The 15374-nt window shown below is 40.0% G+C and overlaps 1 protein-coding gene across 1 annotated transcript; it reads left to right on the plus strand.

Moving 5' to 3' along the window:
• The first annotated feature begins 4326 nt into the window (after positions 1-4326).
• On the plus strand, positions 4327-12431 carry LOC119917475 (myelin and lymphocyte protein-like). The gene is made up of 4 exons (XM_038737821.1): positions 4327-4566; positions 7114-7278; positions 8891-9034; positions 9693-12431. Exons 1-4 carry the CDS (start codon positions 4480-4482, stop codon positions 9768-9770), a joined length of 474 nt encoding a protein of 157 aa, XP_038593749.1. The 5' UTR covers positions 4327-4479; the 3' UTR covers positions 9771-12431.
• The last annotated feature ends 2943 nt before the right edge of the window (positions 12432-15374 follow it).

Raw genomic sequence — 15374 nt, forward strand, 5'->3', positions numbered from 1 at the left:
GTTGTTGCCTTCCTGTTCTGCCCGACCTGTTGGGTCGTCCTCCGGGACGGCCTCCTGAACTCTGTTCTCCCCCTGATTTGCCCAGCCTCATGGGTTATCCTCCAGGACGACCCCCTGAACTTTTGTTCTCCACTGGATGCCTCTGTCAGCCTCCTGAACTGCCTTGCCCTGCCTGTTTGACCTCCCCCCTGTACTCTGGTCCCCTTCTGTCTGCTCCTTGGACTGTGGGTTTTTTGTTTTTTCTGGCCCTCCTCCTGTCCTCCCTCCGCCCACCCTTGTTTGGCTCTTGCCCTCCTGGTGTGCTGTGTCGACCTCCAGGTCTGCCCCCTGAACTTTTGTTCATTTCTGGCCGCCTTGGTCGGCCTCCTGAACTGCCTTGCCCTGCCGGTAGTTGGCCCTTTGAGACTGTTTTGTTTTTCTGGCCCTCCGCCTGGCCTCCCTCCGCCCACCCTGGGCCGACTTGACCTGTTTGTTTTGTTTTGTTTGTGATGTTTCGTTTTAGGACGTCGGGGGCCGTCCTTTTGAGGGGGGGGGGGGGGGGGGGGACTGTCACACTCTAAAAACCGACCATGTGCACATCATAGGCTTCACCAAGGGGGTAAGCCAGAGATCGGACAGTGAAGCCGACCAAAGCCTGCATAGAGGGATCCTTGTAGGCCCAAAAATGACGTCAAACCCTGTGACACCCCGTCACACATGAGAGATGTAACCGTATTGCTTAGATTATAAACTCTCAGCAATCTAAAAAAACTATTCGGCCATCAGTGACGCTGCGTTGGTGTTTCACAGGTGAGCCTCGTAGGTGGGCTGATTAATCAGTGATGATCCGAGTCAGACAAACACACTGAGCCATGAAACTTCTTGTTGGTTGTCAGCTATCAGAATTATGGTGTTTCTGCTGTTATTCTACGTCATTAAACCACAGTTATGCTGCGCGATCATGCGCAGTAGACGCTGGTGCCAATAGGAAGTAGCCCTATAGTAGTATTTTATTGGTCCAAAACTGGCTTCACCATAGATATCGTCTCGGGTTACGTATGTAATGCCTGCTTCATAGTTTAAGCTAATGATGAGTGTGTACAGGTGTGCTTCATACTCCTCCGGTTATTCCGTCACACCTTACCGTTCTAGCAACAAGCCAATAGGATTGGAGTGATTTCATTCACATTCAGACCTGCTACGCCTAGAGGCGTTCCCATAGTGTCATAACCGACGCAGTGTCTCGTTCCCCTTCTCGGGGAACCATAAATCAGCGTGTGGCTTCGCCAATAAGGTTGTCCATTGAATTGCCCGATTAAAAATAAGATGTGGTGTCACACCAGAGGACATGGTTTTCAGTGACAAAATTTAGCAAGCTCCTACGCTTTTAGAAATGTATGGATGAAAGAAATGATTGCCATTTAATAAAATAGATACTTGTATCATTATGCCAGTTTTTCTCAGTTGTTTCCACAGCAACATTGGTAGCCTACTGAGAAACAGTGACCACAATCTGCAATTCATGTACCAACCCCAAGATTCAATTCTGCTAAAAACCAAGACCATTTCCTGCTTCACACTCAGAATGCGGTTCTAAACCACAGTGTGAAAAACACTGCATGCAGTTCTCTACACACATGAACACATTTTCCGGACACTGCATTTTAAAGATAGTTCTGTAAAAATTCTAATTACTTTACACATCTTCATTGTAAAGGGTGTAAACAAGGTTTTTCATGCTTGTTCAATGAACCATAAGCAATCACATGCACCTGTGCAATGGTCGTTAAGACCCTAACAGTATACAGACAGTAGGCAACGAAGGACACATTTATAAAAACAAAGAAAACTAAAGAGACCTTTCTACTGACAAGGTTGGGAGAATCCGATACAATTTCTAATTACTTGTTAAAAATGTAATCAGTAACGTAATCCAAGTACCAGAAAATAAAAGTAAAAACTGATTACTTTTAGTTACTTTTCGATTATTTCAATCACAAATACACAAATAAAGACTAGAGAGTATCAAAGATGTCTTGTCTGTTCACTGTATTTTCAGAGAAACATAATTATAAAATATCCCATTCCATGAAATGAAAATCGATATTTAAATGTTTTTATAATGATATGCCTTGCACTGGGCCTATAAGTCATATGGCAGGATCTGGCCCATCAATGACATAAATGTTGTTTTGTAGGTTTTCTTAATGACAACAGTGTGTCATTTCCTGGAAAACGATTTTAAAATGTTGATGAATCATCCTGCACTGGGGGGCCTGGATTAATTTAGTGTCCGGTGAAAAGCTTTCTTAAGCTGCTGAAAAATAATGTTTCTGGGACAGGCACCATGATTACTGTACAAAAGCACAACTTTATTCACTGATTTTACCGAAAATAGATCATATTTGATGGAAAATATTTTCTGGTTTTCTCTCTGATGTTCCCCGGCTGCGCTGCCTCAACTCTGATTTATGAGTTTCCTGATGGACACATAGCTTTGCTTGTTGCTGTAACAAGTCAGCTAACTGCTGCTAACTAGCGGCATTATCTAATTAGCTCAGTTAGCCTGCAACTACTGGTCAAATTAGCTTACTCTGCCCATAGTGGGAACTCAGAACACCGGAGTGTGGGTTTAGGTTTACACCTTTGCTCAAGCACTGGAGGTTTTCAGGCCAGGGGCAGGGGAACCTGGTGGGGAATGAATGCGGGGAGCAGAACCGGGCGAGTGAGCAACGAAACTGTGCCTCAACCTAATTCAACTACTGGCTACACCCCAATCAGTATCTGCAACACATCCCTCCCTAGCTTTGTGTCGTGAAACATACACGTAAACGACAAATAGAATTCCGTTTTCTGTTTAATGGAAACTTTCTGCTTAAAGTAATCCCTGTGAGTAATCCCAATTTTTACAAAATGTACCTGTAATCTTATTACGTCTTTATGTTTTGTACTGTAATGGAATTCACTGACTGTACCTTATTTTTGTATCCTTATTACGTAACGCCGTTACATGTAATCCGTTCCCCCGACCCTGTCTACTGACTCGAAGAAAGATGCGCAGGGTACCTGCTCATTTGTGTGAACGTGCCTTAGGCATGCTGCAGCAGTATAAATTGCAATATCTGTACTGTGAGCTGCCTAAGAAAGGACTGCAGAGAGACAGGAAGGACAGCTGATCATCCTGGCATGTAACAACACCTGCACCAGACCACAGAACCACACCAGATACTGACTGTTACTTTTGATTTTGATTTTGTAAAAATACATACACACAAAAAAATATTTGCGCATCATAGTACACATTTGTGGATTATTTTCTGTGGGTTACAAATATTAAAGTCCAATAAAATCTTCCATAAGAATAGTGGTAACTGAATGCATTTTGTGTGAAAGCAATGAAAACTGATTCACAGTTTGGGCCACATACACCAGAGTTTCGCTGCCTGTGTGAAGATTTTTGACAATGTGACATCAGTTTTGATATTAACTGCAATACACATTAAGTAGGCATAAAGGCCATTGATGTATTATTGAATATCGGACTTCAAAGCCCCTTTCAGACACACATTCCTTACAAATATGTTTTGGCTATTTTTCATGTTGGTTTCATGTCTAAATACGTTTTATGCAATTATTTCAGCATTTCAACTACAACTACAGTAGCTGGATCGGACCACACAGGCCAGTCTTTGCTCCCCACATGCATCAGTGAGCCTTGGCTGCTCATTACCCTGTTACCAGTTCACCACTTTCCTTCCTTGGACCACTTTTGATAGGTACTGACCACTGCAGACCGTTTTGGAGATGCTCTGACCCAGTCGTCCAGCCATCACAATTCGGCATATGTCAAAGTTGCTCAAATCCTTACACGTGCCCATTTTTCCTGCTTCTAACATATAAACTATGATAACACAATGTTCACTTGATGCCTAATATATCCAACCCACTGACAGGTGGTGCCATGGTAACAAGATCAGTGTTATTCACATCACCTGTCAATCATAATAATTTTATAGCTTTATGGTGCAGATTCCTGTTCAGTCTGGTGCTGCACAAGAAAGCTATCATCAAATAGAAACTTATGTACCAATCTGATGTTGAGAGGTAACTGAAATTATATATATATATATTCAATTCTAACATCCTGAACATAGACAGTGCTTTGATCTGAGTGGAGATTAAGTTACTGGATCTATGCATTTAATTGTACTCCTTTTATATCCTACATGAAAGATGCATTAGATGCTTTACATCACTTGTTTTGTGTGCATGTTAACAGGCATACAGGGTGGCTACTGTAGAGGAAAACACACAACCACTAAAAACCAGTGAGGGCACACACAAACTGATACAAATCGCACACAGAAGCACCCACACATACACATGCCGACCAGAGAAATCACACCTGCAGCAAAATTAAAAAGTGGAGGAGGTGTTGTGTGTGTGTGGGGGGATTAAAACTGTTTGCACATCTCAGTCTAACAGACAGTGTTTTACACTATGGCTTCTGTTGCTTCAGGTCATGCTCTGCCCAGTGGCTGCAGGATCTTCACTTCCATTCCTGATGTGTTTTTCATCCCTGAGTTTGTGAGTTTCTTATCTGTTCATTGTCATTTTGCTATATTTTGAGGTTTCTCTTTTCCTTTGGAGTTTTCCCTCTCTTTCCCTTTGAAACATTATCCCTTATTGTCCCTTTAATTCTCTTCATCTTTACTCTGCTTACTTAAGTGAGTCGTAGTCTAACATCTGATCCTTCTTCACATTATTTCCTAGCATTCCTAATTCACTTGGTTTAGCATCATTTAGATTATGATCTTGTCTCCTTGACTCTGTATGAGATAGGAATCGGTCTAGTCTTGTTATGTTGGTCAGTAGGCATCGGTGTTTTATCAGTGAAGTCAACACATAACAGAGTGACCAGCAAATCAGCTGAAAGATTTGAGTGATTGATAAGTAAGGTCTGGTTCAAAAGTTTACAAAAACTGGTTAGTGAGGAGGTTAGGGGCTCGCCCATTACAACAACTCTACTCTTCAGCTACTCTTTTTTAGTAAAGATTGCAGAATTACAAATTAGCTTACTCAGAAAGCTTGCCAAACAATTAAGTTTATACTGACATGACCTTTGTAGCAATGTAACAATATTTCAAATGGAAAAATACAGTAACAGTATAAGATGTTCAACAAAGACAAATCGAGAGACGTTTTTTCTTGACAGGATCTTTTTACATTTTACAGATGTTAAATCATCTGTTTTGTAATTCTAACAAAAAACACAAAAGTCAACATTTCTTGTGGCTGCCCCTAGTCTCACGGAGCTAAAAATTTCCTGTTTCATCACAATTTTTTTAATTATTTGATCAAAGCCATTTTGACCTAAGTCATTTAAAATAAGTTAAAAATAAGTTTAAAAAAAGTTGTATATATATATTTCTTTATATATATATATAATTATATAATTATATATATTGGTGCGGTGGTTAGTACTGTTGCCTCACAGCAAGAAGGTCGTGGGTTCAAACCCCGGTTGCCCCGGCCTTTCTTTGTGGAGTTTGCATGTTCTTCCCGTGTCTGCGTGGGTTATCTCCGGGTGCTCCGGCTTCCTCCGACCATCCAAAGACATGCAGTTTAGGTTAATTGGCGACCCTAAATTGTCCTTAGGTGTGAGTGGTTGTTCGTCTATGTGTGGCCCTGCAATGGACTGGCGACCTGTCCAGGGTGTACCCCGCCTTGCGCCCAATGTCTGCAGTATAATGCAGGATAAGCGGTTGACGATGGAGGAATTGAATATATACATTAATTGGTAAAAAAAATTAAGAATAATGTATTCTACTATGAAATAAGCATTCTCATATGCCCTACAGATGGAAAACACAAAAGCCACATGTTTTTTCATTAATACTATCAGTGCGTTTTTGCTGCTTCATGTACTTATTCAAAGACATTTTGTCAGTACTTTAATGATGCAAAAACTAAACTTTTAAAAGAGTTTGAAGAGTTTTGCAAGAATTGTTTGCTTTTGCAAGAAATATATAACGTTTTGTTTGGTGTATGGTTTTGTTGTTAAGTGTGTAGAGTTTTGCAACAGCCAATAATTTCAAACATTGTGCCTACGAAATCAGAGAAAAATGTAAAGCACAGCTGGTACTAATAATATTTACAATGGCTCTGTTCTATTTAAGTGTCTCCATTTATATAGGTATTTACACCTGAAATTTGTCTATAATGGACTGTGTGATGTTGTATTCCACAAAAAAGGCCTATCACAACACAAAGAGAAAGTCTAATTGTACAATAGTAATTAGACAAAATAAAAATGAACACTAAAAGGAAATGGCCCAAGAGTGTTAACCTTATTTTAAAGGGGCTCTCCACATAAAGCACAAGAGGGATTTTCCAACATCTGAAAACAGCCAACAGACTTGGAGACTACAAATTTAGGTTCTAACAGAAAGCGCTTCAGTTTTCAACAAATTTTTTATCTGCCTGGCCTGCAACTTTAGTAGTTCACTTTAGGCACTCTGATTGGGTCATTTCTGGGCAGAGAAAAAGCTGGATTAACTCACTGTTCACTACATGCAGAAACAGTTGTATTTACTCTGAACACACTGGAGCGTACTACAGAGTACTACAGAGTCAGATATTTCCTTTAGGAGAAAAACTGAGCTGATACCCCTAGTGGCCAATAAAATCAGTTAGTCTTTTATATTCATACAAGATCAAAACTCTGAAATACTTGAATGAATTGGACTTTATTGTTACTATACAAGAGGCATTAGTTTTACAGTGTTAAACAGTGTGTCCTTAATAAAATAAATAAAAATATCTACCTGATCGTAGATTAGGCTATACAAACTCTTGCACCTCTTGTCTGGTGTCTTCATTTTATTGTTGGCTTGTTGTCCACTGAGAGCATCATGTGTAGCTTTTTAACCATCCAGTCTGATGTTTTCTATCTGCGTTGAGGAAATATGGGTCTAGTTACCATAGGAACTGGATCCACATGAGTACATCACGAACGCCGACCAAATTTATCATGAAACTGTTCACTAGCTAACAAAAACTAAATTTTAAATCCATATCTCTGTCTCTTTTGCCTCACCTCTCTCTACTGCTTTCTCCCGTGTGACCGTGCAGCTGTTTGGAGGTTCGGTGGGGATCCTGGTGGCAATGAGTGGGCAGTCTTGGTACAGCCCCGTGGGCTGGGTGATGTTTGTGTCCGTCTTCTGCTTCGTAGTGACAACAGTCTGGTTCTTCATCTTCCTCGGAGGAGCCAATGAGAAAAGCATCTGGCTTTCACTGGTTAGACACACGCACCATCTGCTGTTTGGCTAATTTGAATAAATGGTTCACAGTGAACTGACAGACAGACAGACAGACAGATAGATAGATAGATAGATAGATAGATAGATAGATAGATAGATAGCCCTTGACACCATAGTAAAACCTGTTCTGCATGTAAATTGATGTAGAAATATGTTGCTAGGTAGTTGGTTACACATAATCTCAAAGTCATCTTCTCTGCACAGACGTTATTCAGTGAAATGTAAGAAATACCAAACATTTCAAAACATTAGGAAGTAAGGGTAAAGCCCCAAACCAAAAACAACTTTCTGGCTTTATACGTGACCATCGTTGTCATGTGTTTGTGTTGTATGGCCACAAGAGGTCGCAGCCACAATAAACATGAACAAGAGTCATAATTTTGTGAGGCTAAGGCAAGGATTATACTTTCCGCGTCCGCGAGGATCCGCGTGACGAAAAAAACGTCATCAGAGAGGTAACGGCCCTGGCACAGGGTCTGTGCGGATGTCCGCATGCCTCCCAATTTTTGAGATTAGCGCTACCAGGGCACCAACCAATTTACTGCGCATGTGTGGAACGTGTCTGCCAAGCTGACTGCAGACAGTAGTATAAGCAGAAGTACCCCGTGTCCGCGAGGTCCCCAGCTGTCCGTGTCCGCTCCCGAGTATATTCGAGGCTTTAGGCAAGGGTTATACTTTCCGCAAATGTTACCGACTGAATGGATCACATTCTGATAGCAAAAGGAGTCATTTCGCTCGGGTTACGACGGTCAAATATATTGATTCACTGTGTTACAGCTGCCGTTTTGGCAGCTAGTTACTTAAATGTTACTTCAAAGCGCGGAGTACTTCCGGTCGGCTCGGAGGCATTACGGGGCTACCCAGCCGACCAATCACAGAGCTTACGGCCCGCGTCGACTCAGCATGTAGTTACATTTTTGAGGAGGTGCACATCAGGCGACGTAACCTCTGCGTAGCCTCTGTGTAGTAGTATAAATTGCACTTTACGCGTGTGGACATCCGCGTGCCTCCCGTATTTTGTCACCGCGCAGACCGCGTCCGCTCCCGAGTATATTCGAGGCTTAAAAACAACCTACGTTTTTCTGTGGAGGACAGTCACCAACATGGTCTCAACCCAGGGTGTCAAATACCAACGCTTTGAGAAAGCCAGACAAAGCGTCGGTATCGGATGTTCTGCGATGAGACGGGGCTGGCCACATGGTGTGCTCAACTTTAATCTGTAACCTAAATATTAACTGATAGCGCTATTTGAAAGCCACACTATCAAGCTGTAGCTTCAGTCATTATTCTGCTTTAACAGAGTTGTGGGAATGCGTGTCTGCGGTAAAAAGTAAATAAATTAGCCTAGCAAAGTAGCGCGATGAATGTCTCCAAATGTAGCGGAGAAAAAGTAATGATTTTTCTCTTAAAAAACTACTCTAGTAAAAGTAAAGGTATGATGCATTAAAACTACTGACAAGTAAAATTTACTCAAAAAAGTTACTTGAGTACATGTAACGGAGTAACTGTAACTTGTTACTACCCAACTCTTGTGGATACATAGGTAAAACGTATTTCTGACCTCTGATTTTGTCCTCCCCCTGCTGCAGGATGTGGGATACCATTTTGTGGCGGCGCTTTTCTACCTCAGTGTGTTGGTGACTCTGGCGTTCATTGACACTGTGCTGGCTAGCTGGATTGAACATTCACACAGTGGAATTTTAATTCTCTACCGAATGGGAATTTCTGCAGCGGTATGTCAAAAACACACAGACACACACACACACACACGTGTAGATCCTATTTTTATACGTACATGTACTATAATATTCGGATATACTGTAACTAAATAAAGACACCACTGTTAACAGCATTTTGTGGTTGTTCCATCTTAAATTAGGTCTGTTAAGAGACAATGTGAAATTTACAAAGCTATTTAAAAGGTATAAAGTTTGTGATATTATCTTCTGTAAAAACCTATTTCCCAGTTTTTTCTTTTGTCAGTATCATATACATTCTGTATCAGCTTTTCCCAGCTCTCCACTCTGTTTTTACGTTGCTACATTCAATCAAATGAGAAATAATTGCTTCCTTTCATCTAGTTGTATAATGTTATACATGTTTCTCCACAAATCAGCCTGGCATATTTGGAAAATGTAAGATATCCTCTACAATTCAAAATAAAGCAATGTGGGTTTGAATAATGTTTCGCTGCACAGCAGACAGTTCAATGTACAAACTCATCTTGCAGCTGTACTGCAGTTTTGTGTGGATATTCAACATACATCTCTATTTGTCTTGTTTGAATCAATTTGCTGACACCTGTGGTCTCATGGCACCCAGGATTTGTGACACCTCTTCTGACCACATGTTGACAATCATCCATCTGTGTTTGTGTGTATGTGTTTTCAGGTGCTGTCCTTTATGGCCACTCTTTTCTACTTCTTCCATGCCATTTTCTCTGCCATCCGATGGAAGAGGTCCAAATAAAACAAAACATCAACCCAACCGCAAACCAAGAAGAAGAAGACCAAAAAGAGAACAAAGACCAAACTACCTGCAGGCCTGTAATTGAACTAAACACAAAATGACCTTTTCTTTTTGTGTGTTTTTCATGTCAGCAAGAGTAACTTTTGAATCAAAGTGCTAAAACATCAAATAAATGAATGAGTGGAAAAGTGGTTATTAATAATATATTAATGTTATTTGTTCATTGGTCTGGTTAGCGAGGTTGGTCTGCACATTTTTACCCCAAAAATGACTCTTTTCCTAATCAGAAAGACAGTTCTTCTGTCAGAATAGATGAAAGTGAAATGATGGTTTAATTAGTTATTTAGCATTACTATAACATTTATTTCTTGTAAACAGAAAAGAAATAAATGTTATAGTAATGCTAAATAACTAATTAAACCACAGACATTTATGATGACATCCTGTATTTTATCACAAAATGACAGGAAGGCCTTAAAGGGTCATTTTGCCAAAATTACAAAAATAACATATTTTCTTGCTTACCTATAGAACACACAGTTTTCATTGAGCTATTTTTGAGGTAGAAAGTTATTCCAGTAAAGGTTGTTCATAGCTTTTTCTGAATAATATCCACAATAACCAGAACAAAGTTGCTGCCTTTTAATTAAATCTTAATTAATTACTGGTAGACAATCCCCCCAATTTGTCAAATCCACTCATTTCATCCACCCGTGCCTCTCTAATACATAATCTGCACATAGGTATAGAATTCTGTCATACCTCTTTCTCTCTAGACTCAGACACACACCCAAGAAACTAATAATGTTTGCTTACTTTAATGGATCAAGAGCTGGTTCTCAGCCTCTTGGACAGCAATCTCTATGATGATCAGTCCATGGTCTCTGAATCTCCTTTGTCCATAGTTACAACCATTCCCACACGGCCAGCCATTCATCCATCATCCACGCGCCCCTTCTCATCCAGCTGTGTCATTGCCTCCCCTATACCCCATCCTCACGCCCCACCCATCAACAACTTGCCCATCCTTCCAACACTCAGTTCCATCATGCCTCAACCTCCTATGATCCCCAAACCCAAATGTTGACAAAGGCAAGGCCTGTAAAGTACTAAAGCGGCAGAAGGGTTTGCAATAATTTCAATGATTAGGTTGCAATGTACCAAGTTGCTGTTTCCTCCACACCTGTTCCCTTTGTGGCAGTGCCAACACCAGAAGCAGTTGCCGCCATAACCTCACAAAGCACGTAACCAGCTCACGCGTCATCAACCTCAACCATCTATCAGGCCACTGTGCCTGGTCGGCTTAATCTGACATTACCAGCACTTCCAAAGCATTGCCCACAAACCTGGATTTCTAGAGTTTTGCTTTTCGCCGTTTCTTGGAATGGTTCATATTACTTAACCTTCTGCCCCCCATTCGGGTGCAAGAGCAGCCCAAAGATATTTTATCCACTTGCTTTCAAGCCTCCCTCCCAACCAGAGAAACTCCATCATTATTTGTTGTACATTCCAAACTACCTCCTCTACCGCTGTACCAAGCAACAATTTCTTTCTCTCCTTGCCCCAACCTGATCCAGCCCCGGGTTCCTAGCCACTCCGGCCACCACAACCCAATAAACCCCTTTCATCCCTAACTTCTCAACCCCTTCATCCTATCCTTGAACCTTCTCACTAACCAAATAAACTACCTTTTGTACCTCATTTGGTGCAGTCTTAGTTAGTGGAAGTAAGGAGACAGATAAAAAAAAGATTTGTCAGAAGTGAAGTGGCAAAAGCTTAAATGTCCTGACTTTCATTGACTTTTATTTCCTCAAGCTTCAAAAATAATACTAGATCCTACACTTTCCATCTTCCTCCCCCCCGGAAAACTCCTACGTCTTTTAAACTCCACACACACGAGAAGGCCATACAGTCTATGGAGAAGGCTCATTTCAACTTGACGCCTGGCAATTACAGAGACCAGGTGACTTTGTCCAGCTTTAGCATCTGATAGGGAACAAGAAAATATAACTTGTTAGCTGTTAAACTACCGAACACACAGGAGCGTTTTGTATCTTAACATTACTCAGCAGACTTTAATTAAGGTGTCGTTGGCTTTTTATATACAGTCTATGGTCGTTGGTGACTTTATAATCTTTATAAAGATGTATTACGGATCAGAAATGCATTTTGGCTCCACCTTGCAGTCACCATTAATTGCAAGAGCGAGTAAAGTATTTCACTAAAAATTGTGGAAACAGTCAATAACAGTGTAACTTAGTGTTGATATAGCACATTTCATTGAAATTGCTAATAAATCCTAGGAACTTTGTACCATTCAAAACCTGTATGTTGTCAAATATTTAAAAGACTTGATTGGAGAGACAAATGCCTTTTGTTTCTTGCATGTTTTCTCCATGTTTACAATGAATGATATACAAATACAAATGGATAAATAACTCTCCCTCTTGACCACAACATCTTTTTAATCTGTTTCAATATAATAACTGTGATTTTTTTTTTCCTTCTTTGGTTTTGATACAATATGGATGGATGATTTATTGTGAGCATTTCTATGAAAAAATTAATTCTTTAAATATTTTGATGATTTGACTTTGACTACAGAGTTTTGGAATCTATAACGTGAAATAAATTAGTTGGCCATTCAAACATCCCGGCTGCTCTGTTTGTTCAGACTTTTCATTTCAGTGAGAGTCACTTAAGGCCCCATCCACACTACTCCGTTTTAGTTTACAAACGGAGAATTAAGCGTTTCCGCTGCGACTTGGAGTTGATCTCCGCTTACATTAAAACGACCGTTCAGGTGCACTGGGCATGCGCGTGCCAGTGTAAACAGGAAGCAGATGGTCTGTTCCATAGTTACAGAAGATCTGGCGAAAGAATAAATAAATACAGACTAAGCATCAGACCAGTTTTTTTTGTTGTTGTCAAATGGTGTTGTCAATAACGAGCTGGGACTGTTACTGAATGTAACACGGGAGTGTGGCATCAGAAAATAGACTGGGAGTTGTTGCAAAGTAAACGGCGACATGCACAGTACAAGTGTAAGCATTTGAGTGTTATTTGCACGGTACTACAGAATATGTCAAAAACCCGGTCAGCAGCACTGCATTTCTGCTTTGCAAGACCCAATCAGAGAGCTGAGCGTGAGCGGCAGCGTCATTGTTTCTAAAGTCCTCCGTTTTGGCCCGTCTTCACTAAAACGGCAAACTTCTCCGTTTTAGGTCTTCGTTCTCATCGTAGTCTGGATGGGAGGTGCAAACGTAGCAAAAGGTCTCCGTTTTAATTCGAAAACGTAGTAGTGTGGATGGGGCCTAATAGTGAAGACACTCAACCCATTCCCACAGTTTCACCATTACCTAGATAATGGGCAAATTAGTTTATTAGAATTAACTTTGTCATTTTCACATAATTATCATTTAGAAAGAAAGCATCAGCTAATGATTACTATAGGTTTTATACAGTAAAAGAGTTTGTCTCTCAATTTGATTTCATATTAAAAAAAGAATTTAATTGAAAAAATGCTGAATTTTCAGATATATTATAACCATAATTTGTACTATTGTATGGTATTTACATTTTATTTTCCAGTGTTTAAGTTTCAGTGTGTAATATTTGGGAGGATCTATTGACAGAAATGCAATGTAAAAAAACATAATGGACGGTTATGATTTTATTAACTTAGAATGAGCATTTCTATCTACATATATTGTTGGTCCTCTTACAGGGATGTTGCCATGTTGCGCCACCATGTTTCTACAGTAGTCCAAATGGACAAACGGCTCTACAGAGTGCATTTTGTCACTACGTTGAAGATGTTTGAAGAAGAACAACAACAAGAAATTTGAACAAATAGAGACCCAATCGTATTATTTAGCAGATCGTGTCGGCCACCTCTTCTCCTGTATGCTTGAGACAAGGGGGCGAGCGGTTACTGATGTTGCATTCATGGGGTGTCTGAATAATCAGAATCTTTTTTTTCCCTTAAATCTTTATTGCAAAAAGAGAAATAAAGTGTACATGGGGCATAAAGATGGAAAGATGTACGGTGAACTGATGTCTGCATGTTGTCTATATGCTCTGATAATGCTAATCCAACACATCTTTGTAGTAGCGTCCATGTTGATTCCACATTCCGACATAAGAGCACATGAACACACAATGAAGAAGGACTTCACAACTTGGGAAATGCACGTGAATGCACCATGAACCGCTGGTTGCTATTCGCAACACTCACCACTAGATGCCACTAAAACCTACACACTGAATGCACACTTACAGTTTTTCTCACTTGCTTTGGTACATTTCTCGAACCATCCCTAACATTTGCAAAACAGTAAGTGCATTTCTCGTAACATATCGAACAAACAGCACAACACTCTCAAAAGCAATCTTTATGTCATTGAACATGTCAGTGCCACCAGAATGGCAAGTCTTTGTGTCATTGTTTACGAGCAAGATAGTCTAAATGTTTAGTCATATTATCAATATAACAGTATTGTATAGTAACACTATAAGTGTTTTCTGATGTAAATTATGGCTAATGTTTTGATGACAATGATTGAAAATGCACAAGGATGCACTTTTTCAATATGACATAAAAATTTCAACAGTATAAAATTATACATTGTAGAAGAATGGAAAGGATTCACAGTTACGTTTTTACTGTTCATACTGTAATTTGTTGACAGACCATGTCATAATGATGATGCAGAAAAGAACAAGAAAGGACTGACTGGATAACACAACGGTAGAAATTACAAAATTAGTGTGAAACACTCCTTAGGCTGATGTTCCTGTCTGTCAGGTCACAGACTCTCATCCACATCACAACGGATATCTTCATCAATTACACTAAGGAGATATTTAAAAAAAACTGTATTTTTGTGGATATGATTTTACACATCACAAATTTAAAAATACATATTTGTAGATAGTGAAATATTTGCGCATCATAGTACACATTTGTGGATTGTTTTCTGTGGGTTACAAATATTAAAGTCCAATAAAATCTTCCATATTGGCTTCTTTTACCACAAATTGCAACATTCATAATCATTAACCTTGTAAAATTTCAGATGAGCTTCTTCTTCTTAATATATTTAATTTATGTACCTATTTCAGTATCTACCGCCGCCCAGAAAGTGCATGATCTGGGATGTTGATATAGCAGGTCTCTGTAAAGATGTGGGCACAACAGTCGGACTTCCTGTTGCTTGGTCTAACCGAGTCCCAATTTATGCAGACAGGATATTAGCCAGGAGCAGCCTATATGCTAGGCCAGCACGTCTCCTATCCTGGCTCCATTTCCTCTCCTCTGGGACAATCACAGGACCGGCCGTGGTGCCTGGTATGGTTGATCTGGCTGGGTGGATCCTCTCAAGGTCAGCTGCTCTTTTTGATTACATTTCTATCATAGGTAATACCCGTTTTAGCAATAAAGCCAAACATCTGCTCCATAGTTAAGTGTGGTAGATCTTCTCATCTAATTATGTGGAACTATTCCTTTAAAAACACAGACACAAACAGAGAATGCCTCAACTACTGGAAAAAGCTAGTTTGTTCTTGATTACCAGTCTGGTTCCCCCTACAATTAGACTAAAA

Source organism: Micropterus salmoides, unplaced genomic scaffold (assembly GCF_014851395.1).
Source record: "Micropterus salmoides isolate LMB-PRFRI ecotype aquatic unplaced genomic scaffold, ASM1485139v1 Ms_hic_scaffold_22, whole genome shotgun sequence".
NCBI classification, from domain to species: domain Eukaryota; kingdom Metazoa; phylum Chordata; class Actinopteri; order Centrarchiformes; family Centrarchidae; genus Micropterus; species Micropterus salmoides.

What these genes read in the sequence shown, in the direction of transcription:
- LOC119917475 (XM_038737821.1), top strand. Translation starts at nt 4,480, where the DNA reads ATGGCTTCTGTTGCTTCAGGTCATGCTCTGCCCAGTGGCTGCAGGATC. An exon ending in TGTTTTTCATCCCTGAGTTT is followed by an intron (nt 4,567 to 7,113) that starts GTGAGTTTCTTA and finishes GTGACCGTGCAG; the next exon opens with CTGTTTGGAGGTTCGGTGGG. An exon ending in GAATGGGAATTTCTGCAGCG is followed by an intron (nt 9,035 to 9,692) that starts GTATGTCAAAAA and finishes ATGTGTTTTCAG; the next exon opens with GTGCTGTCCTTTATGGCCAC.